This window comes from Colobus angolensis, unplaced genomic scaffold, assembly GCF_000951035.1.
Source record: "Colobus angolensis palliatus isolate OR3802 unplaced genomic scaffold, Cang.pa_1.0 Scaffold51, whole genome shotgun sequence".
NCBI classification, from domain to species: domain Eukaryota; kingdom Metazoa; phylum Chordata; class Mammalia; order Primates; family Cercopithecidae; genus Colobus; species Colobus angolensis.
In genome coordinates, this window is record NW_012118599.1 from 12,059,530 (window position 1) to 12,083,827 (window position 24,298).

At 34.0% G+C, this 24,298-nt stretch overlaps 1 protein-coding gene across 1 annotated transcript in view; it reads left to right on the forward strand.

The window, feature by feature from the left end:
- The window catches only part of SUPT3H (suppressor of Ty 3 homolog (S. cerevisiae)), a 520,947-nt gene that overhangs the window by 430,013 nt on the left and 66,636 nt on the right, over positions 1 to 24,298 (forward strand). The window contains exon 10 of the mRNA XM_011960303.1: positions 15,300 to 15,410. Within this exon, the coding sequence (XP_011815693.1) occupies positions 15,300 to 15,410 (111 nt within the window). The remainder of the gene's footprint in view (positions 1 to 15,299; positions 15,411 to 24,298) is intronic.

Here is a 24,298-nt window from a genome sequence, read left to right on the forward strand (position 1 = left end):
ACAAACCTGACAAAAACAAGAAATGGGGAAAGGATTCCCTATTTAATAAATGGTGCTGGGAAAACTGGCTAGCCATATGTAGACAGCTGAAACTGGATCCCTTCCTTACACAGTTTTTTTCTTTTATGTTTATTGTCTGTGTCTTAAGAAACCTTTGGCTACTCCCATGTCATGATGATATTGTCCTGTGTTTTCTTCTAGAAGCTTTATCCCTTTGGTTTTTGTATTTGGTTCTATTAATCTGGTTAAATTAAAATCCATTTATTGTATGAGTTGAGGCCAAATTCAATTTTTTACTTACGGATATCTAGTTATTGCAGAACTATTTGCTGAACGACTCTCTTTTCTCCCCCTGGATTGCTTGAACAATATATCTATATGGATTTATTTTTGGAGTTTCATTTGTGTTTATTTGATTATAATATGTCTTCAAACTCCGTTAGTTTTTAAGCTTAATATGGACATGCTGTGTTCTTTGCATTTCTGTATAAATTTTAGAATCAACTTGTTAGTTACTAAGAAAGAAAGAAAAAGAAAAAAGAAAAGCCTGGTGGGATTTTGAAAGGGATTAGGTTGAATGCTTATGTCAGTTTGGGATATGTTTTAGCAATACTAAATATCACAATCTGTGAACATGGATTTTCTGTTTTTTATATTTATGAAATACCTCTTTTTCTTACTGAAAATACTGTACATTATGAAGTCCATTTATCTGATTGATTTAGCCATTCCAGCTATGTGATTACTGTTTACATAATATGTTTTTATTTCCACTTTCTTTCAATATATTTGTATGTTTCTGCAGGCATACTTCAGAGATATTGCAGGTCCATTTCCACACTGCCATATTGAAGTGAATATTGCAATAAAGCCAGTCACACAAATTTTCTGGTTTCCTGGTGCATATAAAAATTATGTTCACACTATACTGTAGTCTGTAAGTCTACAATGGCATTATGTCTAAAACATGTACACACCTTAATTTTAAAATATTTTTTTAAATGCTAATTACCATCTGAGTCATTAGCACGTCGTAAATCTTTTTGCTGGTGGAGGGTTTTGCCTCAATGTTAATGGCTACTGATTGATCAGGGTGGTGGTTGCTGAAGGTTGGGGTAGCTGGGGCAATATCTTAAGATAAGACAACAGTGTGAAGTTTGCCACAATGATTGGCTCTTCCTTTCTTGAAAGATTTCTCTGTAGCATGTGATATTGTTTGATAGCATTTACCCATAGCAGTACTTCTTTCATAACTGAAGTCGGTTCTCTCAAACCCTGACACTGCTTTATCAGCTAAGTTTATGGAACTAAGTCTAAGTCTTTTGTAGGAGTTTTTGTGGTTATTTTTTTAAATGTTCACAGCATCTTCACCGATGTAGACATCTTCTCAAGAAACCACTTTCTTGGTTCATCCATAAGCAACAACTCTCACCCATTGAAGTTTTATCATGAGATTGAGCAGTTCAGTCACATCTTCAGGCTCCAGTTTTAGTTCTTCTGCTATTTATGCCACATCTGCAGTTACCTCCTCCACTGAAGTCTTGACCGCTCAAAGCCATTCATGAGAGTTGGAATCAACTTCTTCCAAACTCCTGTAAATGTTGATATTTTGACCTCTTCACATGAATCACAAATGTTCTTAATGGCTTCTAGAATAATGAATCCTTTCCAGAAGATTTTCCTTTACTTTCCTTAGATCCATCAGAGAAATTACCGTGTATGGGAGCAATAGTCTTATGAAACATATATCTTAAGTAATAAAACTTGAAAGTTGAAATTACTCCTTGAATTGTGCTGCAGAATGGATTTTGTTAGCGGTCATGAAGACAATGTTCATCTTTTCATACTTCTCCATCAGAGCTCTTGGGTGACCAGATACACTGTCAATGAGCAGTAATTATTTTGAAGGGAATCTTTTTCTGAATAATAGGTCCCAGCACTGGGCTTAAAATATTCAATAAACCATGCTATAAATGGATGTGCTGTCATCTAGGCTTTGTTGTTCCATTTATAGAGTGTAAGCGGAATAGATTTAGCATAATTCTTCAGGATCCTGATCTTTAGAATGGTACATGAACACTAGCTAAAACTTAAAATCACCAGCTGCATGAACCCCTAACAAGAGAGTCAGCTTTGAAGCTTTGAAGCCAGGCATTGGTTTCTCCTCTGTAGCTATGAATGTCCAAGACGGCATCTTCTTCTAATAGCCATTTCATCTACGATGAAAATCTGTTGTTACATGTGGCCATCTCATTGATCTTAGCTAAACCTTCAGGATAACTTGCTACAGTTTCTACATCATCATTCGCTGCTTCAGCTTGCACTTTTGTGTTATAGAGATGGCTTCTTGCCTAAATCTTATGAACCAGTCTCTGGTAGCCTCTAACTTCTCTTTTGTATGTTTCTCATCTCTCTCGGGCTTCACAGAATTAAAGAGTGTTAGTGCCTTGCTCTGGATTAGGCTTTGGCTTAAGGAAGTGTCGTGGCTAGTTTGATCTTCTATTCATCCCACTGAAACGTTCTCCATATCAGCAATAAGGCTGTTTTACCTTCTTATCATTTGTATGTTCAGTAGACCAGCATTTTTTAATTTTCTTCAAGAACTTTGCCTTGGCACTCACAGTTTGGCTATTTGGGGCAAGAGGGCTAGCTTTTATCCTGTCTTGGCTTTCAACATGCCTCCTTCACTAAGCTTAATCATTTGTAGCTTTTGATTTAAAGTGAGAGACATGTAACTCTTCCTTACATCAGAAATACCTAGAGGCCATTGTAGGGTTATTAATTGGCCTAATTTCAGTATCGTTGTGTCTCAGGGAATAGGGAGGCCTGAGGGAAGGGAGAAAGATAGAGGAACAGTTAGTCAGTGGAGTAGTCAGAACAGACGCATTTTTTAAATTTGCTGTCTCATATGAATACAGTTCGTGGCACCCCAAGTAACACTAAAGATCACAGATCACCATAACAGATAAAATAATAATGAAAACATTTGAAATACTGTGCAAAGTACCAAAATATGACACAGAGACGTAAAGTTGGACACATGCTTTTGGAAAAATGGCCCTGACAGATTTGCTTGATTTTGGGTTACCACAAACCTTAAGTTTGCAAAACATGTAACATATTTGAAGCACAATAAAACAAAGTGCAATAAAGTGAGGTATGCCTGTATTGAAAGATAAATGTAATGTATTTAAAGTCATCTCTTATAGTCAGCAAATAATTAGGTCATGCTTCTTTATTCTTCCTTTCTGTCTGTATCTTTTTTTTTCTTTTCTTCTTTTTTTTTTTTTTTTCGCTAGACAGAGTCTTGCTTTGTTTTCTAGGCTGGAGTATTGTAGCATGATCATAGCTCATTGCAGCCTGAATCTCCCAGGCTCAAGCAGTCCTCCCACTTCAGCCTCCTGAGTAGCTGGGACTACAGGCATGCACCACTATGCCTAGCTAATTATTGTATTTGTTTTGTAAAGACAGGGTTTCACCATGTTGCCCAGGCTATTCTCAAACTCCTGGGCTCAAGCAGTCTACCCACCTCAGCCTCCCACAGTGCTGGGATTATAAGCATGAGCTGCCGTGCCCTCCCCCTATCTGTATCTTAATTGTAGTCCATAATTCTGTGATATTTGATGTATTAATTCACGTGGTTGGATATAGGGTAACTTTTCCTATTTGTTTTCTGCGTATTTCCTCTCTTATTGTTTATCTTTTTCTCTTTCCTGTCTTCTTTTGGGTTGTATGTTTTTTTTAGAAATTCCTTTGAATTTACTTATTGATTTCTTTATGATATCTTTTTGCATCCTTTTTTCAGTAGTCATGTTAAGGATTACAATGTACATCCTTAAATGTTCAGTGTACTTGGGAGTTATACTACTTAACTCACATAGAATGTAAGACTTTTGTATATATATAGGTCCATGTCCTTTATGCTATAATTGTCATGCATACTACTACATCTATATATATAAGCCATAATACCATAATTTTTGTCTTAATCTAGTGTGTTTTAATGAAACTAAGAGAAAAAATAGAGCTTCACTTGATCTTAGCCAAAAGGCTGAGAAGCAATTAAAAAAATAGAGCTTAATGTTTACCATTCCCATTGTTCTTTATTTCTCTTTCATAATTGGAGTTTTCTTGTATCATTTTCTATTCTCCTAAATTTTCTTTAACATTTGTTGTAGTGCAAGTTAGCTAGTGATGGTTGTCTTAGTTTTGATATTTCTGAAAAAGTCTTTACTTTTTCTTCATTCTTGGATGATATTTCATTAGATAGAATTCTGTCTCGAAAGTTTTATTTTTCAGTATTTTAATGATGTCATTCCACTCTTTTCTCTATCTGTTGTTTTCAATCATAAGTCAGTAGATTTATGTTATTGTTTCCCTGTATCTAATATGTTGTTTTCTCTGGATGCTTTCGGAATTATATTTTTACTTCTGATGTTCAGCTGTTTGGCCACGATATCCATAGACATGGTTTTCTTTCTATTTATCCTGCTGAAAATTCACTGAGATTCTTGAATCTTAAATCTCTTGAATCAAAGACAGTGTATGTCTTTAACCAAATTAGGGGACTTTTTGGCAGTTATTTCTTTAGATTTTTTTCTGCCTTATTCCCTCTCCTTCACTTCTGAAACTCCAAGTACATTGTATTAGTTATTTTGATATTATTCCATAGGTAACTCAGGTGCTTTTTAATTCCTCTTTTAATGTTTTCCCTCTATTCTTCAGATTGGAGCAATTCTATTGAACTTTATCTTCTATACATTTCTTTCTGTCAGCTCCAATCTAGTGTGACACCCATCTAGTAATATTTTATTTCTGATATTTTATTTTATACTTCTAGAATTTCTATTTGGTTTTTTATAGTTTCCATTTATCTATCATTATTTTTATTTGTCCATTTGTTACAAATGTATTTTATTTTGTGCTTTTGAGCATAGTTAGAATTGCTGTTTTAAAATTCTTGGTTGCAAAATTAAATATGTGAATTTTCTTGTTCTCCATTGAATATGAGTCACGCTTTCTTGTGTTTTTGCATGTCTGGTAATTTTGAAATGTATAGTGGACATTGTGAGTCATATACATCATAGGCATTTTGGGATTCTGTTATATTCCTGTGAACATATTGTTATTATTGGTGGTGGTGGTAGTGGTGTTGGTATATGTGTTCAGCAGGGAAGTTACTTTTCTAGACTCACCTGTAAACTTTGAACTCCTCTTCAGTGGCAGCAACTAGAATGTCTTTTCATTTCTTTTTGCTTTAGTGGGATTGCATACATTTCATACCATACAGGAAGAACTTAGAGGTTAGTAAAAGATTTGAGGAAAGCTATACATGATGGCACTTGTTATTTCAGCTACTCAGGAGGCTGAGATAGGAAGATCACTTTAGCCTAGGAGTTTGAGACTAGCCTGGGCATAGTGAGACTCCATCAGTCCCCATTCACAAAAAAAGATTTGGGTAAAATTTGTACACTGAATTTGGGGCTCCCCCTCTTTCTGTTCTGTCCCTTTGGGGATTTCCTTTCTCATTCTGCACCTACTGTGATTGCCCAAACTCTGGCATCTCATTTATCAAGGATCTAAGATTGTATGTTAGCCACTCCTCTACCCACTGGATCCTGCCCTTAGACTAAAACTGTAAAGACAGGAAATCCACCCACTGACATTCCCTTCTAAAAGTACATACTACCGTTTCCAGTTTCAGTCTGGTTTTGATCAGTCTTCAGTGCTTTCATATACTTGTTTTTTTTTTTTTAATTACCTATTCAAAGCTTGTAAGAATTTCAGCTATTGTACTCTGCAGCTCATTCAGTAACTAAAACTGTGGTAACAAAATGTTACCTACAAGACCTCTTCAGTTAATTTGATTCACAAAGTATGTGAGAAGGAGCTGTAATTAACCTAGTGATATGTATACATAAATTAATTTTTTATAAGTTTTTAGAAATTCTTGACATTTTTCTCTGTATATTTAAACATTTATCCCCTGATCCTGCTGAAAACTATTAAATTGGAGTTATTTTACAACAAAGTTTTCCTGAGGAAAGTATTATCCCAGTCTATGTCTGTATTCTCTTGAATTTGAAATTAGTGGCATCAGAATTAATAATGTTCCACTTCAAAGGCTTTAATTATTTTTCTACTCATTTATACACTTCTTTCTATATTCAGACTTTTGCCGTATTTTGAGTTTTACTCACTGGAAACTTCAGCTGTGATGCTATAATGGTTCAAGTAATCCTGCATATAATAATAAAATTTCTACCCTCACTATGTGTATTACAAGCCAAGAGATTTGATGTATAGTTTTATCTGTAATACATAGTTATATCTGTAATACTGTTGTTGTAGCATTGGACGTGTCCCATATTTTCACTCTTTCATCTATAAAATTGTGTAGGAGTCAGAAACATTTAGAATAGGCCATTCTTATGTCCCATCCAGAGATAATAATGTATGAATCCTTGAATTTAGTAAACCTCTATTATTTTTTCCTTAAACACCTTTCTGGTTTTAATTAAAGAAAAGCTTTTTTAGTCACCTATAAAGAAAACCCCATCAGACTAACAGCAGACTTCTCAGCAAAACCTTACAGGCAGGCTAGGAAATAATGGGATGGCATTTTCAAAGTACTGAAAGAAGAAAAAACTGTCAGCCAAGAATTTTGTATACAGTAAGTTTAAGCTTCATAAATGAAGGAGAAATAGCTTTTCCCAGTTAAGCAAACACTGAGGGACTTCATCACACTAGTCTGACCTTACACAAAATGCTCAAAGGAGTCCTAAACATGGAAACAAAAGGTTAATATTCACCATCATACAAAGACACAAAAGTATAATTCACAGGCCTTATAAAATATCACACAAGAAGGAAGAGAAACAAATCAAATGGCAATTTGGCAGAATTCCACCAAATAACAAAGACAAAAAGAAACAAAGGATTTGTCAAACAACTAGAAAATAATTAACAATATCACAGGAGCAAAACCTCACATATCAATATTAACCTTGACATAAACAGATTAAATGCTCTACTTAAAAAATATAGATTGGCAGAATGGATAGAAAAAAAAATGATTTAACTATATGTTGCTTACAAAAACTCACTTTACCTGTAAAGACATATATGGACTGAAAGTGAAATGGAGGAAAAAGATATTTCGTGCAGATAGAAAGCAAAAGTGAACAGCAGTAGTTATACTTAGATAACACAGAGTTTATATCAAAAACAGAAAAAAAGACAAAGAAGGTCATTACATAATAATAAGGGAATCAATTTAGCAATTCTAAGTATATATGCACCCAACACCGGAAGGCTCAGATTCAAGAAACAAATATTACTAGACTTAAACAAATATAGACATATTACTAGACCTAAAGAGACAGACAGCAATACAGTAATAATGGGAAACTTCAACACCCCACTGACAGCATTAGTCAGATGGTTGAAACAGAAAGTCAGCAAACACATATTGGACTTAAATTGGACTTTAGACCAAACGGACTTCAACAATCATTTACAGAACATTCTACCCAACAACTACAGAATATGCATTCTTCTTATCAGCACATGGAACATTCACCAAGATGGATATCACATGTTAGGCCACTAAACAAGTCTTAAGAGATTTTTAAAATCAAATATCTTCTCAGACCACAGTGGAATAAATCTGTAACCACTAACAAGAGGAACTTCAGAAAGCATAAAAATACATGGAAATTAAACAACAGGCTCTGGAATTATCATGGGATTAGTGAAGAAATTAAGACACATTAAAAGATTTTTTAAAACAAATGAAAGTGGAAATACAACACACTGAAACCTGTGTTATACAGCAGAAGCAGTGCTACAGGGAAGTTTGTAGCATTAAATGCCTTTATATCAAAAAAGCAGAAAGATCCCAAATTGATGACCTATCATTCTGTCTCAAGGAATTAGAAAGCAAGAAAATACCAAACCCAGAATTATCAGAAGAAAAGAAATAACAAAGACCTGAGCATAACTAAATAAAAATAAAGACAAAAAAATACAAAAGATTAAGGAAATTAAAAGTTGGTTCTTCAAAAAGATAAACAAAATTGGTAAATTGCTAGCAAGATTAACCAGGAAGAGAGAGGATCCAAATAAAACCAGAAATGAACAAGGAGATATTACAACTGATACCACAAACATACAAAAGATTGTCACAGACTATTATGAGCAACTATACACTCACAAACTAGAAAACCTAGAAGAAATGGATAAATTCCTGGAAACATGCAACCTCCCAATATTGAACCCAGAAGAAACAGAAATCCTGAATAGACCAATAACAAGTAGCAAGACTGAATCAGTAATTTAAAAATCTCCCAACAAAAAAGAGCTCAGGACCAGATGGATTCACAGCCAAATGTGTACAAAGAAGAGCTAATACCAGTCCTCCTGAACCTGCCCCAAAAAATTAAGGAGTAGGGAATTCTTCATAAATAATTATATGAGGTCATTACCATCCTGATACCAAAACCAGGCAAGGACACAGCAAAAACAGAAAACTACAGACCAATATTCCTAATGAACACAGACTCCAAAATCCTCAACAAAACACTAACAAACCCAATCTACTAGCATATCAAAAAGATAATTACCATGATCAAGTGAGTTTTATACAAGGGATGCAAGGATGGTTCAACATCCCCAAATCAATAAATACAATACATTACATAAACAGAATGAAAGACAAAAATCATGATTATCTCAGTAGGTACAAAAAAGCACTTGATACAATTCAGCATCCCTGCATTATAAAAACCCTCAACAAACTAGGCTTAAAGGGATTATACCTCACAATAATAAAGGCCGTATACTACAAACCCACAGCCAACATCTTACTGAAGTGGAAAAAGTTGAAAGCATTACCTCAAAGAACTGTAACGAGACAATGATGCCCACTTTAACCACTCCTATTCAACATAGTACTGGAAGTCCTAACCAGAACAATAAAGCAGGAGACAGAAATAAAAGTTATCCAAATTGGAAAAGAGGAAGTAAAATTACTCCTGTTTGCTGATTATATGATCTTATGTGTAGAAAAACCTAAAGATTCCACCAAAAAACTTTCAGATTTGATAAATGAATTCAGTTTGAATATGCAACATCATTGTACAAAAATCAGTAGTGTTTATGTTCACCGATAATCTAGCTGAGAAAGAAATCAAGAAGGCAATCCCATTTAAAGTACTATAAATAAAATAACAAAATATCTAGTAATATTTAACCAACGAAATGAAAGATCTCTACAAAGAAAACTACAAACCAGTGATGAAAGTAATTGTAGAGGATACTGACAAATGGAAAACCATCCCATGCTTATGGATCAGAAGAATTAATACCATTAAAATGATTATACTGCCCAAAGCATTGTACAGATCCAGTGTAATCTCTATCAAAATACCAACCCCATCTTTTACAGAATTAGAAAAAAAAATCCTAAAATTCATATAGAACGAAAAAAGTGCTCAAATAGGCAAAACAATCTTAAGCAAAAACAACAAAGCTGAAGACATTACATTTCCTGACTTCAGATTATACTATGAGGCCATAGTAACAAAATAGCATGGTACTGATGTAAAAATAGACACATAGATCAATGGAGGAGAGTAGGTAACCCAGAAATAAAACCACATTTTACAGCCAACTAAATTTTGCCTAAGTTAACGAAAACATACACTGAGGAAAGGACACCCTCTTCAGAAAAAGGAGCTGGGAAATTGGATCAGCATATGCAGAAGAATGAAACTGGTCCCCTATCTCTTACCATATACAAAAATCAACTCGAGATGGAATAAAGACTTAAAGGTAAGACCTGAAACTATAAAAAAATACTCAACATAAACCTGGGGAAAACTCTTCTGGACATTGGTCTAGGTGAAGAATTCATGACTAAGACCTCTAAAGCACAGGTTAAAAAAAAGAAAAAAGAAAAACAGACAACAGGACTTAAACTAAAAAGCTACTACTGTGTGGTAAAAGAAATAAGATAGTGATAGGAGGCTGAGGCAGGAGAATCGCCTGAACCCAGGAGGCAGACGTTGCAGTAAGCTGAGATTACACCACTGCACTCCAGCCTGGGCTACAGAGTGAGACTCCACCTCAAAAAAAAAAAAAGATAGTGAGCAAAGAACCTGCAGAATGGGAGAAAACATTTGCAAATTATGCATCCAACAGGGGACTAACAGCCAGAATTTATAAGGAACTCAAACAGCTAAGCAGCAACAACAACAAAAAGAAACACCAAGTAATCCCGTAAAAAACTAGTCAAAGGACATGAATAGGCATTTTTTAAAATAAGACATACCAATGGCCAACACACATGTAAAGAAATGCTCAGCATCGCTAATCATCAGAGAAATGCAAATTAAAACCACAATGAGCTATTTTACACCAATCAGAATGGCTGTTATTAAAGAGAAAATAACATGTTGGTGAGGATATGGAGAAAAGAGAACTCATGTAAATTGTTGTTGGGAGTGTAAATTAGTACAACTTATATTGAAAACAGTATGGAATTTTTGTTGTTGTTTTGTTTTTGAGATGATGTCTCGCTCTGTTACCCAGGCTGGAGTGCAGTGGCATGATCTCGGCTCACTGCAACCTCCACCTCCCAGGTTCAAGCGATTCCCTTGCCTCAGTCTCCCGAGTAGCTGGGATTACAGGCAAGCGCCACCACACCTGGCTAATTTTAATATTTTTAGTAGAGACGAGGTTTCACCACATTGGCCAGGCTGGTCTCAAACACTTGACCTCTCGTGATCCACCCGCCTCGGCCTCCCAAAGTGCTGGGATTACAGGCATGAGCCACTGCGCTCGGCCAGTATAGCTATTTCTGAACTGAAGATAGAACTATCATTCACTCCAGCAATCTCATTGCCAGGAATCTAGTCAAAGGAAAAGAAATCATTACATCAAAAAGATACCTCCTCTCATATGTTTATTTGCACCCCTATTTACTTTAGCAAAGATGCAGTCAACCTAAGTTTCCATCAACAGATGAATAGGTAAAGAGAATGTGGCATGTATACACAATGGAGTAATATTCAGAAATGGAAAAGAATGGGTCAGGTGCAGTGGCTCATGCCTGTAATTCCAGAACTTTGGGAAGCCAAGGCAGGTGGATCACCTGAGGTCAGGAATTTCATACCATCCTGGCTAACGTGGCAAAACCCTAACTCTACTGATATAAAAATAGACACATAGTTCAATGGAGGAGAGTAGGTAACCCAGAAATAAAACCTTATTTTACAGCCAACTGTAAATTATGGGCCATTAGCCAGGCGCAGCGGGTGTGCCTGTAGTCCCAGCTATTTGGGTGACTTAAGCATGACAGAGGTTGCAATGAGTCGAGATCGCACCACTGTACTCCAGCCTGGGGGACAGAGCAAGATGCTGTCTCAAAAAAGAAATAAGGAATGAAATAATATTTTTTACAACAACATGGATGGAACTAGAGGCAATTATCTTATGTGAAACAGCTCAGAAACAAAGCCAAAATTGCATGTTCTTACTTATAAGTAAGAGCTAAATAATGTGTACACACAGAGGTAGAGTGTGGAGTGATAGACAATGGAGATTTGGAACGTTGGGAGTAAGTAGGGGTAGATGATGAGAAATTACTTAATGGGTAACTATGTTAATCAGGAAATAGATATCCTAAAAGCTCTAACTTTACCACTCTGTAATCTGTGCATGTAACTTAATCACACTTGTACTGTACACATTTATACAAATAAAAGAAAAGCTTTTTCTAGTTATGTAAGAACTACATTTTAACAGTTACCATCTCAAACTTTTAAATGAGAAAATTACATACGTCCTACACTATATCTTTTGGCCAATGAATGGCCCACCTTCATGTGAAAAAAATTCTCCATAAGGATGAAACTTTGGAGGAGCTATATGTATAACAGGAGAAAGATGATACTTGGCCAGATCACATCAACTTTTGTGGTCCACAAAATGTGAATAATAGTAGTACTAGCCTTACAGTTGCTCTAGTCTGAGGTGAGTGTTACTTCTCTATAATTATTGAAGATTTTACATTTAGCAAAAGATCTAGTTTACCATTATAGATGTGGAAAGAATAAGATGCAATTGAATGAAATTCTAGATCGTTCTTAAACACTGACTCTGGTAAGGGGAAGGCTGAGAAAGGATAGGACACTTACCCTGGCCAAGAACTTTTAAGTTGGGAGGAAAAGGCTCAGAGAGAGATCCAGGGGCAACCTAAGTTTCAGTATAACTTCCTGTACCACAGTTGAGAGTTTAAACTGCTAAGAGATTTTGTTCATTGTAAACCAGCAAAGAAAAACAGAGAGACAATAGTCAAATCCAGAAAAGATGTAGAACTCCATGTGCTTTTTCAACTTCTGATACCCAGCATCAGTTTCTAGTTGAAGAGCTATTAATACAAAAATGGAAAGATGCAAGAATAGAGTGTGAATGCAGCCAAGAGGAAGAGGACCTGACATATGGAGAACTTTTCCAAACAGCTAGTGCTTTTCTTAAAGAAATATAGAATTTAGTTCCCAGAGAGATTTCTGCAAACCCTTTATAAACAGGACTCAGTATTTTGTCAAATATTTGGGTTTAGTTTTTGAAAATTTAAAGAATATCCTAAAATTTGGGCCTAATCAGGATGTTAAAGATGAATTGATGTATAATGCTCTTCACATGTGTTTATAGCTGATATAAGATTATTAATAACAAATATGTACATTTTATGTTAATTCTTCTGAAACAGTTTTGAAGAACATTATGCTAGAACCACTGCTATATTAAAAATTCTAAACTTGGGATACATTTTTAATTCAAACAGATTATTAGCACCTTGATAAAGGACTAGATGTTGACAGACGAAGAGAATGTGAAGATATTTGTTGAGGTGGAAAAAAAAAACTGGGATTATAACATTTAAAGGCGTTGCTGAATTATGGCAGATAAACCTGAAATTGGCAAAATGGAAACTCTAATGACATTTTTCACAAAATTCAATGTTTTTATTTTAATATAAGTTAATGTCACCTTTTGGCAAAAATAGCATGATTCAACCAGGCTGGCTTATGTGTCTCTATATCTTACAAATGGCAGTCACAAAGTTTTTCTAACTTACGCTTCTGCCTTAGTCCATTTGGGCCGCTATAACAAAATCCTGTAAACTGGTGGGCTTATAAACAGTAGGAATGTATTTCTTACAGTTCTGGAGGCTAGGAAGTCCAAGATGAAGACATTGGCAAATTCAGTGTTTTGTGAAGGCCCACTTCCTTGTTCATAGGCAGTGATCTGTTCACCCAAACCTCACATGGCAGAAGGGGTGAGTGGTCTTTCCCTGGTCTCTTTTATAAGGGGACTAATTCCATTCATGAGAGCTCCACCCTCATGGATAAATCAATTCTCAGAGGCTTCTTATCTTAATACCATCACTTTGTGGGCTTGGATTTCAACGTACAAATTTTAGGGGAACACAAAGACTTACCATAATAAACCTCCTACTTCAGTTTTTGATCAGTGTTTCATATAATATCTTAGAGATAACTCCATAGGAGTTTGTAGGGAACTGTCTCGTTCTTTCCAGTGGTTGCTTTGGTTTCTGTTTCTTTGAATGGATGTATCATAATTTATTTAACCAATCCCTCATTGATGAACATTTAGTACTACAGTAAGTATCCTTATGTATATATATTATTTTGTACCTGTGCAATATATCTGTAGGATAAATTCTTACAGGTGAGTGTGCTGAGTCAAAGAGGTTGTTCTTTTTCATTTTGATAAGATTTTGCCAAATTGCTATCCGTAGAGGTTGCTATCTATAGAGTTATATTCCCTACTAAGAATTATGAGTGTAAAAAATGTATTAATTATCAAAAAAGTATAGTAATGATCAGAAAAACAAATAATATTAATTGTGTGGCTACAAATGACTTCTAGACCCGTTATAGTAATATGCAAGTTGATTCTTTAATGTTGATGACCTGCCATCTGCTACCCACTATACTTTGAAGAGGTCCCATTTTTAACACTTAATTTGAATAACCTAATACTATTACTAGCTAACATTACTCAGGAGGCTGAGTCAGGAGGATCACTTGAGCCCAGCAGTTCAAGACCACCCTGGGCATCATAGCAAGACCATATCTATAAAGAAATTAATCTTTTTTTTTAGTAGCCAGATGTGGTGACACTTGCGTTTAGTGTCAGCTACTTCAGAGGCTAAGGCCAGAGATCACTTGAGCCCAGGAGTTTGAGGCTTCAGTGAGCTGTGATCACACCACTGCACTCCAGCCTAGGTGACAAAATGAAACATCATCTCTTTATAAAAATAAAACAATTCCCTAGCATGTGTCAGGCATTGTTCTAAGTGGTTTATGTATTTCAACTTATTTAATTTTCACAACAGTCCTATAAGCAATTATAATTGTTTTCCCAATTTACAGGTGAGGAAACTGAGACCTGAGATATTATGTGTTTTGGCAGAGCTGATACCTAATCAGCTCTGATACATTATTCTGAAATTATATGTATCCAGCTCATAATAGGGCTAGGGTTTAGCCCTATAAGTTATTTTGAAAAATCATGCTGAACACACGTATACACATCTATAATTTCTTAAGTTTGTATTCACACTCTCATCACGAATAATCCTTATCTTTCTTGTATTTTTTTGTGCTTGCAAACCTGCCTTTTACAGATGTGGCAAATTAAAACAGAAAGTTGTTGGTTTCATTTTTGTTTTGTCCTGAGATACCTAGAAAATTAGAAACCAAGTTGAAATGGGCTTATGACAATCCCAGGTATGATAAATAAATGTATAGCAATTTAACGTTTTTCATTTTAAGTTGATGACCCTCAAGTTATTTCAGAAATGTGCCAAAGAAGCTCCTAAGAAACATTTATAATAGTAAATGTTAACATGTTTTTTTTAAAAAAAAAAAAAAAAAAAAACTTCCTGTGGTTCTTTCAGTAAGCTTTCATGACACTTTTTATCTGCAGGCAAGTGGCTGTATTCTCCTGTGTCTTGACATGCAGACTTAGGTGAAATATTGTGGGCATAAAAATTGCATTTGGTAGGTCTGCTTGGAAGGGGTCATGTAAAAGTCATCTTTGATTTGTTAATGGAATTCTTTTTTAGATGTAGTATATGGCAGTAGTGATGTGCATCCTAAGGGAAAAACCGGTCTCTTTTGTAAAGGTTTATTTTCATATATATACACTGTAGTTCTGTTGTGTGTTTTTGATTTAGTAACAATTTACGTGTTTTTCTGTCGCAGAGCACTGCAGCCTGTGGTGTTGAGGCTCACAGCGATGCCATCCAGCCCTGCCACATCAGAGAGGCCATTCGACGCTATAGCCACAAGATTGGCCCGCTTTCCCCATTCACAGTACGTAATAACAGAGTTATAAAAAGTTATATTTATAATATGAAAGAATTTTGATTTTCAAGTGGTCAAATGAAGAAGCATTGGAATTGTTGAAAGCAATTTGTGGTGACTGTAATTTTGTTGTATAAAAGTGGCATAATTCTCTTGGGAAATGAAAGCCATTTTCGTCTCTTTTTGGAAGGACACTTTTTTCTACAAAATATTATTTTCTTTCAATTACAAATTAAGTTTTTTTGTTGGGGTTTATAGTTTCTATTTTTCAAAGCTTAAGTTTATAAAACGTTATTCTGAAATTATATGTATCCAAATATTGCTAGTAGCACTTTGTATTTTAAAATTGGTTAGATTGGCATTACCACTTCTATCAGATATCCTTCTCCTAAACATGCTTTTAGTTGGAAGAAGAAGAGATATTTCTTTACTGGCTTTGAACTAAGCTGAAATGCAGACAGCCTTTTACATCTTCAAATGATTTGAAAACTTATAATCAGGGTTTTGTGTTGTTTTAATGGGGAATTGAAGACCTGATATTTCAGCAGCCTAAAGAAAGTGTGTGCAGATGTGTGTGTTTTAATTAAATGCTCATCTTATGGCCCTTTAAAAAAAAAATCTTACTTGTGTTAAGAGGAATTTCTTCAAGTCCTACTCTATAAGGAACTAGTTCAACAGAAAGTAGAGTTTGATATACATAACTGAGGAATAGTCAGATTTACTTTTTTGGTATTCTGTTTTAACAAGCTAATGAAAATACATATGTATAACATTATATATAAACAAATGAAAAAATAAATAATAAGTGTTACATAGTATACATTTTTACCTAAGAGTGGATTTTACTATTCATAAAAGTCATGATTTTGTCTATATTATCTTTTTTCCTTATGTTTAAATAGAATGCTTTCTTTCCATTCTTTATTTTTATTCGTTTTTGTTAATTATATAGATAGATTCTCTGTGTAACAGGAAGAACATGCTTTATAAGTGTCCCAGAAGCTCTCTGTAATGGTGATGCTTTGCACTTTTAATATTTGAAGTTTATCTTGCATAAGAACATTATTTTAATATTGCTGATTAAACCAATATATCCTTTTGCATGAATGTTTTTAGAGTCTTATAACTGAAAAGAAATAATTAAATCAAGTTTCTTTTACATGATAGGTGAAGCTGTTTTAAATGACAGGCCAGAAGGAAGATCAATATGGAAAATTATGAATGAGAAAAATAAGAGATAATTGGAAGTAAGAATTTAAAAACCAACTGAAATTGAAAAAAAAAATTTATAATGAAAGATTAAAAATATCAAATCCATTGATAACAGTCAAATAATGACGAATAGGTTGAGACAATGGAGGGGAAAAAGAGGAAAAAAGAGGCAGTGTTTGGTAATAATCGAGAAGCAATTAAAAGATAGCAAAGGGAAACATGATTTTTGAGAAATAACCTAAAATGGTAACTAAAAGTAATGAATAAAATTACGTAAAGGAAAATGTATCCAATACAAAGAGAAAACCTCCTAATCATGAAGCCTGCATTATTTCCTCAAAAAGAAGTGGCAGCTGCTTCATTCTTCAAAGTTGTTGTTTTTCAAATAGACTGGACAGATCACTTGAGAGCCATCTTGGTTGACGACATTATTTACATACATGTGTATATGTATATCTTTTCCCCCATGTCCAACCTGGTACTTATGTATTACTACTTTTACAATCTAAAACTGTAGTATTAGTGTGTGATAAAAATGTACTTTAAGCTAGGTTCAGATATTGCCTAAGCTAAAATAAACATAAAGAATGGGCTTTTTAAAACTGATGACACAATTTTAAAATGCTTAATTTAAATACATCTGGAAAATAAATGAGCCATGACCTGGAAGATTCAGTTAGCCACTAGTAGAGCAATCAAACAAAATGAACAGCAATTGGTAACAAACTCCACCCCAGAGGGGCATCCAAGGTGTTATTATTCCCCAGAAGGGTACCGCCACCTGGAAAGGTCTGCTCCATTATCTTCAGCTATGAGAATTTGCCCATATTACAGAGTGAATATGCCTGCACTTTTTTTTTTTTTTTTTTTTTTAAGACAGAGTCTTGCCCTGTTGCCCATTTTGGAGTGCGGTGGTGCAATCTCAGCTCACTGCAACTTCCGCCTCCCAGGTTCAAGCAGTTCTCCCTGCCTCAGTCTCCTGAGTAGCTGTGATTACAGGTGCCCACCACCATGCCCAGCTACTTTTTGTAATTTTTAGTAGAATTTCACCAAGTTGGCCAGGCTGGCCTTGAACTCCTGACCTCAGGTGATCCACCCACCTCGGCCTCCCAAAGTGCTGGGATTACAAGCATGAGCCACTGTGCCCAGGCTGCTTACGCTATTTTATACCATGAATTGTATGACCAGGGTGACACAGTTTCACAGTATATAATACATAAATCTTCCTTTTGAAGTTAAAAATTATCTCTTTAAAATGGGATGGATTTGTAGACTGTGTGTGTCAATAATGCAGCCACCCTGTCTTGGCTCCCACATACCTCAAGCTGCTAAAAAAAAGGAGCTCGTGGTAGAAACTTACCATGATTGGGGATGCTGATGTTCAGTTCCCTAAAGTCCACTCTGAGGACCTGACATGGTACTTTAAGCTGCAGTGGGGACACTTTGCCACCTAGGCTTTGAGCTGCAGCTCCTAACAAGAGAAAAAGTATGTGGGCTGCTTCTATAGTAATCATAGATTGACACCTATATTTTCATATAGAAAGGCTGAACTGACTTGCCTCCAATGTAAAATGTACTTCGTAAATTAAAATGCCAATGAACAACTAGTTTATATTTATGAAGCATAGAGATTTTGTCTTCATAGCATGTCATCCTGAATCTAGAGTTTTTGGTATATATTTAAATGAAACATCTGGTTTAGAATACCCGTAACAATGTATATATATCCAGTTTCCAATAATTTGATATTGTTAATAGTTTACATGGAAACAATTCAGATAGTATATTTTAAAATCTCCTTTTAGCGAGTCATCTTTCTGTCTACTATATGACTCTGAAATAATTTCATACCAAATGACTTGATCAACTTCAGGAATATAATTCATTATATGAAGAATTGTAAGTGAATATTTCACCTTAGGAATTATTTAAAATGATAAAGGAATACTTAAAGCCACATTAGCTTTAGGTATAAAGAGAAGAATACAAACAATGCTTTGAATTGTAGTAGCTCCTAGAGTAGGAAGTATACAGGGAGAATGGCATAAACATCAGTCACCTGCCACACACATGTGAACACCACATTCACGAGTGCTGTGGAGACACATGCCATCCATCCCCACTCAGCAGTTAACGACAGTACACTCTTTGGCATATTGATTTTCATTGGTGATTTGTTTCCTTTCCGTATTCTCATTTATTCTCAATTCTACACAGAAGATAAGAGAAGGTGTTACCTTCTTAAGTAATTTTCCTAAGTCAAGCTATTTATTAGATTAAATTAAATTAAACCAGAGATAAAATTCAGGCCTTCTAACACCTAGCTTCAAACACTTTCTCCCGAAATACACACTTTTGCAACTGTCCCCACCACACCTCACTTTCTGTATACACACTCTAAAGAACCTTTAGAGAAACTAATTTTACTTTTTTGCTTCTTGTTTATCTTTCTTAATTCTAAAAATCACTTCAGATTCTCTTATCTGCAGTATTCTAGAGTGCTTTTGCAACCTAGCATGTCCTGAGTGATTTTGATGTTTGCCATCTTATATTGCGTTTTTATTCATAGTAGTTGATAATATGTGAAGTTATATTGTGTGGTGATTAAGAACTTTGATCCTGGAGCTAAATGGCCAGGGTCCAAATCCCAGCCCTGCCACCTACAAGCTAAGTAGTCTTACACAGGTTTCTTCACCACTTTATGGCTGTTTCCTCATCTCTAAAGTAAGGATATTAGATTATACTTCATGATAGGATTTAAGAAGTACTAAGTACTGTGAACTTAATTAACATGTAGTAAGCTCTTAATAAATTATATTAGTAATAGTGGAAGTAGTAGTAGCTATGGTATATTTTTTAAAAGAGATAATACAAAGTAAGCGGAAACCATCCCACTCAACCACACTCAAATGTGTGTGCACAGGACACACAGAGGGTATCTGGCTTTACTCTATAAGCCCGGGAAAAACTAAAAATTTAAATAATAATGTGGTTTGTTTATGGACTAATAGTTTATACCATTAAAATTGAAATACTATTTAAAGGTTATTGTTCCTGAAAATAAATGTTCATTTTTACTTTTTGTATTAATAACAGTTAAAGAACATGATTTTTTTAAATCACTGATCATCATAAATAAGTCTTAGCAACTGAGTGTACATACTTACCACCCAATTTTTTGCATACCAGCTAGATTTTGCATACTAGCTCTGTGGAACAGAAATCTAAAGAACAAATGGGTGACCTCATTTATGAAGTTTCTTCAGTTTCAGTCTTTGTGATTTTACATATTTTTATAAGTTATTGAAAAGGTTTTCAGAAATTGATGATCATATATCAAAGTTGATACATTTTTTAATTACTTGGCTTATTTTTCTCAACTTTTAAAGTTTCTTCATTTACTCATTATGAAAGAAATGCTACTATGTTAGAAAATTATGAAAATATAGAAAAATAAAGAATAGAATAAAACTTATGTCCTAGAGATAACTACTGTTAATATATTACTACCTTTTCATCCTGCCCCTTTTCTTTGTATATTCATAAAATTATTCTAATAATTAATAATTTAGCAAATATTGTTACTCATTTTATAGTATATTATGTAGTCCTTAAAAACATGATTTGTAATAGCTTCATAGTACACCTTATACATCTAACTGTACCTTTATTCACTTAACCATTCCATTTTGTTCTGTATTTAGGTTATAAATAGTGATAGGTGGATATGCTTGTATGTAAACATTTACCCATCTATCTGGTTGTTTCCTCATGATAGATTACTAGAAGTGAAATTCCTGCATCAAAGAATCAGTCCTTTTAAGTTTCCTGATAATCTTGCCAAAATAATTCTTAGAAAACATGAGTGACTTCATAATTGTATAAGTGGTATATGAGAGTATAAACTCAAATCAGCATTGAATATTATCAGTTTTATTTTTGTCATTTTCCAGGCAAAAAAAAGTAGCAATTATAGCAGCTAATATTTATTGAGCACTCATGCATCATGGACTGCACTGTACTAACTCACAGAGGCCTCATGACACCTTAACAAATAGAAACTATTGTTATTTTATGAATGAGAAAACTTAACAGACTGTAACTAGCCTTCCCAAGTTCATATACAGCTAGTGAGTTATAGGATACTTTTGTTTTAATTTATATTTGATAACTAATGATATTGAACATTTTTATGTATTTGCTAATAATTTGTATTTCTTTGAATTGTGATTATGTCTTTGCCATTTTTTGTAGGGCATTAGATTTACTTGTATGAATCTGCTAACTTATGTGAATAAATTTTTGTAATTAAAAAACTTTTTAAGACATTTATCAATTATGAACAGTAAAACTTTTTGTCAGGGTTGTTGCAGGTATTTTTCCCAATTCTCCCTTTATCTTAAATTTTTTCCAATTTGATATTTTTTCAATAATAGGATTTTATGTAGTTAGATCTAATATTTTCCTCTATAATTTTCCATTGTCTTATGATTTAGAGAATTGTATCACCTAAAATTAAATATACATCTGTATTTTTATGTATTCAACTATAATTCTACATTTTTATCTAATATATGGTATGAGAGTTTCTATAATATAAAAACTAAATATCAAAATATGTCAGTCAATTAAATGAGTAATCTATCCAGTTCCTATTTATTAGGATTGCTTTATTTATCATCTATTAAATACTACAAGCATATCTCAGGTCTTTCTGTTTTCTATTCTGTATTATTTTCCAAAATTATTGGTAATGTTTTGTACGTACTACCTGAATATATAAAGAATACAATATTTAGGAAGGGCATCAGGGTCTAAAAATGGGTGTAACAAAGGTTTAAATGAATTGTCCCATCAGAAAATTCATTGGCATTTGTTTGAAGAGTATTTTTTTCACAACCTAAAAATTCAAATGCTTTTGAATGGTAATAGTAATGGTTTTAACAAAAACATTCTCAGAATTTACTTGTTCAGGTTTAGAAGTAAAAAGCATTTAGAAATTTTACGATTAGAGCATTTGGTTTTTTCTCTCAGAGAAAATACTCTGAAGGGTAATCTGGTGTTCTCTTATGTCACAGGGAAGGTGGTCAGACATGTTTTATCTAGATCTTCAAAGTGGGTGGTACCCATGGTTACCTACTCAAGCCTAGGTTTCAATGGGAAGTGCTGTAAATTGCTGATATAAACCCAGGTCTGTAATTTTGAAAGCCAGAGAAAGGAAACTGTGTTCGCTGAGTGTGATGACATAATCCCATCTGTAATGCCTAAATCTATTTTAGTTTCTCCTGATATTCACGGTAGAAAAATGTTAACCCTCTGAACTCGCATGTTATCAGATAACTTTCTATTGAACTAGAATAGTGAGACAATAAAATTGCTCATTTAAGCATGGTCATTAACCTGAATGATACCTTAAGTGCATCTGTAGAAACAAGTCTCTTTAGTCTTTACTCAGCTGCCTTAAATTGAGACAGAATCATAGGATTTTAAAACTGGCAAGGACTTGAGCTAGCCAGTTAGTCTGGACCTCCAAGAAGCTTTGTGATGTACCCAAAGACATGTTGCAAGTGCATGACAGAACCAACTCTAGAATCCAGCCTCCTGACACTCAGATTACTGTGGCCATTTACTTTGATGTAAATGTATTAGAGCGTACTAGAGATGTTTTCATATCATTAGTTTAGGGATGTTCATAATGGACTAATAGGGATCAAAAATATGAAAAATTTTTAAAGAATTCTCCACATTGAACTTTTAAAAACAAAAGTGGCATAGCAGATGGTTATGACTATTTTGATCGAGAATTTCATATTTGTGAATATTTATGTCATGAGCACATTAGATTTGTCTGCATCTTATGTGTTCAACCTGGAAAATTAAATGTCACAAAATATTAGAATAATTTTCAAATGTAAATACCAAGTAGAAATTGGGTGGAATTAAATTATATGTGTTTTTACTGGAAGTGAAAATTTTCTTAATAAATTTTTTGGGAGTACTAAATCTATTATTACAGATTAGAGCCCAAACACATGTTTAAAACTATAGGCCACTGATCCTAAGGAAAAAAAAATTAACATGTAGCATATTTATCATGTAAGAATAACCTGAAAGTGAGTATTTTCCAGAAAAATATGAAACATTTAATATAATCACTTTTAATTTTAATCACCAGAGCCTTTTCTGTGTATAGCAGCTAAAATTCTGTGGCTCACTGGTACCATAGGCTTCAATAAATTTTCATTAATCCTACCCATTAAACTTTTTCTTTACAGGTTGGCCTGTATTCTTAACTCTTTAAGTGGTTTTATTCTAAAAATACAGCATTTCCTAAACTAAATTCTGTAGAAGACAAGTATTCCAAGAGGTATTAAGTCTGTATTTGTATAAGGAAGATCCACTCTTAAAATTTCATTAAGTATAGGTGTATTTTGAAGTCAAAGTTATGGATGACATTTGGAATATTATATTCATTAATGTCCACTTTATTTCTGTATACTTTTTAGTTGCACAGCATTGAAAAGAGTTTGATTCAAAATACAGCCGTTTTTAATAATGTGCTGCACAGGCCTGCAGTAGTCTTGGTGCAAAAGAAATAGTAAAAATTATTTGCTTGAAAATTGTTTCACTAACAATATCTGACACGTGCTTATATTTCTAAACTGGAAAGTGTTTAGAGGAAATCAATATGTGGATTTCTTATCCAGCATACTTCTTCATGGTTTTCTGGAAAATATTTTTTAATGAGTCTTAAAACACTAGAAGCTACTCAAAGGTGTCACAAAGAAAATCTCCGTCATCTGAGGACTCTCCTCTGACAAATATTTATTGAAGTTTGAGAGTTAAATTTATTTTGCTTCGTCTATTGAAACCATATTTGGTGAACTTCATTTTCCGCTATTGTAAGCATAGCATCATGATTCTAGGTTGCCAGATGGAGTTGGTACGATCATGTTATATTATAAAATTGTTCAGTTAATTTTTTTTTTAAATCGGCAGGCAGATGTGGGGAAGAGAGATCTTATCTCATTTAAACTCTCTGCAGCAATATCTTACCTTGGGGTAGCCAGTACATTTGTTTATAAGAAATTATTCAGTTCTATTTTTAAAAATCCTGGTATTGCCAACAACTAATGTTTTCTCTGTGGTATACAGTGACTATTCAAACACATTTTGCTCTTTCCTGCTTTCATTTTGTATTATTAGTAAACACCTCAAATTTAGTTCAGCACAGGACATACATCCTAAGGTGACAGACTTACTTGCACAATTTTATATAGAGTATATTTGGGCTGCTTTAAATATCAAAAACAAAACAAATGTAAATTCCAAGACACAACTTACTAATCCACCAAACAATTATAAGAAGTTCAAATATAAAATAGTGGATGACATAACCTGTATTTGGAGTAGCACAAAAGTTGTGATAGACTTTCAAACCAAACATCTAAGAAGACCCTAGAATACTCCAAAGAATTCTAGAATTTTCAGGAACATAGTCTGAAAAACCGAATCACTCATCTCTAATGGGGGGCATAAAGTAGTAATGAAACATGACAATCTTAATCATCCCTCTGTAGTTTCTCCAAGTTTATATATTTCAAAGTCTTTTTAAATTGGTAGTACTTCAAGAAATTAATCCCTTTTTGTTATAACAGGTATACTATATCTGGAGGAATAGAGGA